A 1,228-nucleotide genomic window follows, 5' to 3' on the forward strand; every position below is an offset into this window, starting at 1 on the left:
TACGTGTTCGGTGTGAGTAGGGGGCATTCCATGTGATAAGAGATCTTGAGTGAAAAACTCTCCTCTTTAAGAATGAAAAGTCTGCCATCGTTGCTTTCCCTCTTGACGTTCTGGGTATCACAAATCATTTATTTGAGTTATAGTTTTCTGTCGCGCTTATAGATGAATTTTTGTTGTATACCTTTATGATTTAGATAGGGTATAATATGATTTTACTATATTGTCGACATGATATGTACTTTTTAGACTTTACTGTTATAAATATACCACTTTGTAAGGCATAGTATTCTGAGACCTACTTTCATTAATGTCTCATTATATATCCTTAGTCGTTTCTGTTTTATATCCCTATGTAGAGCTTCATTGTATATCATAGTGAATAATTACACCTGTAATGTCTCGCATTAGGGTCTTTACAGGTGTTTTGGGTTGGTAAAATACTTCAAAATATTTCAAAGACCTTTTCTATATCATGCTCTGAATAATCATCTTTGTAGTTATTAGTTCTCGGGTTCAGATAATTAAGCATTAATATATTTATATAATGGATATTGTTGCGTTACTTTCATAGCATGGGAATCCCTACTAATTATAATAGGCTATGGACATTGACCTGTGCATTCAAGGATCCACCTTTTATGGATCCTTAACATAAAATATAGTTTCAAAGTTTCCCATTTTAGTTATAATGAATATGTATTTAATATACTATCAATTCATCAAATAATCTTGTGGCTTCTTCAGAATCTCGGAAAAAACGTGAGCAACACTGACTCTTTTCGGTAATCTATTCCTCTCATTATATTTAAAATTACAAAAGATAATAAAACAATGAGAATCAATTACAAAGGACAAAGAGAGAGAGAGAGAGAGAGAGAGAGAGAGAGAGAGAGAGAGAGAGCTGTTTCAAAATCAGTGCAGAGTTTGATGGGTTTCAAACAGACTATTAACTTTGTAATCACCAGTGCAATTAGAATTGAGGCCGTTGTGATGGCTACAGTTTCTCAGCATGGTTTTGCTTTTACAGAAGCCAACTTTTGATGAAGCTCCAATAAAAATAGAAAAATTAAAGGATTTCGTTTCATTTTAAAACTAGTATTAAGGTGATTATGATTGCCTCTAAGCCTGGACGGCCCCTTATAACCTTTCCGAGGACCTTGAAGGATATACATCGTCAGTTAGAGGCTGATTCTTCATTATCAGCCCTAGAAATCAAATCTAGGAACCC

General features: G+C 33.8%; 1 protein-coding gene across 1 annotated transcript in view; it reads left to right on the forward strand.

Moving 5' to 3' along the window:
* Positions 1–1,109: 1,109 nt before the first annotated feature.
* LOC137618333 (periaxin-like) overlaps positions 1,110–1,228 on the forward strand; it is a 534-nt gene continuing 415 nt past the window's right edge. Inside the window, exon 1 of the mRNA XM_068348500.1 lies at positions 1,110–1,228. This exon is cut by the window's right edge and continues 415 nt beyond it. Within this exon, the coding sequence (XP_068204601.1) occupies positions 1,110–1,228 (119 nt within the window).

Source organism: Palaemon carinicauda, chromosome 24, assembly GCF_036898095.1.
Source record: "Palaemon carinicauda isolate YSFRI2023 chromosome 24, ASM3689809v2, whole genome shotgun sequence".
In the NCBI taxonomy this organism is placed as follows: Eukaryota; Metazoa; Arthropoda; class Malacostraca; order Decapoda; family Palaemonidae; genus Palaemon; species Palaemon carinicauda.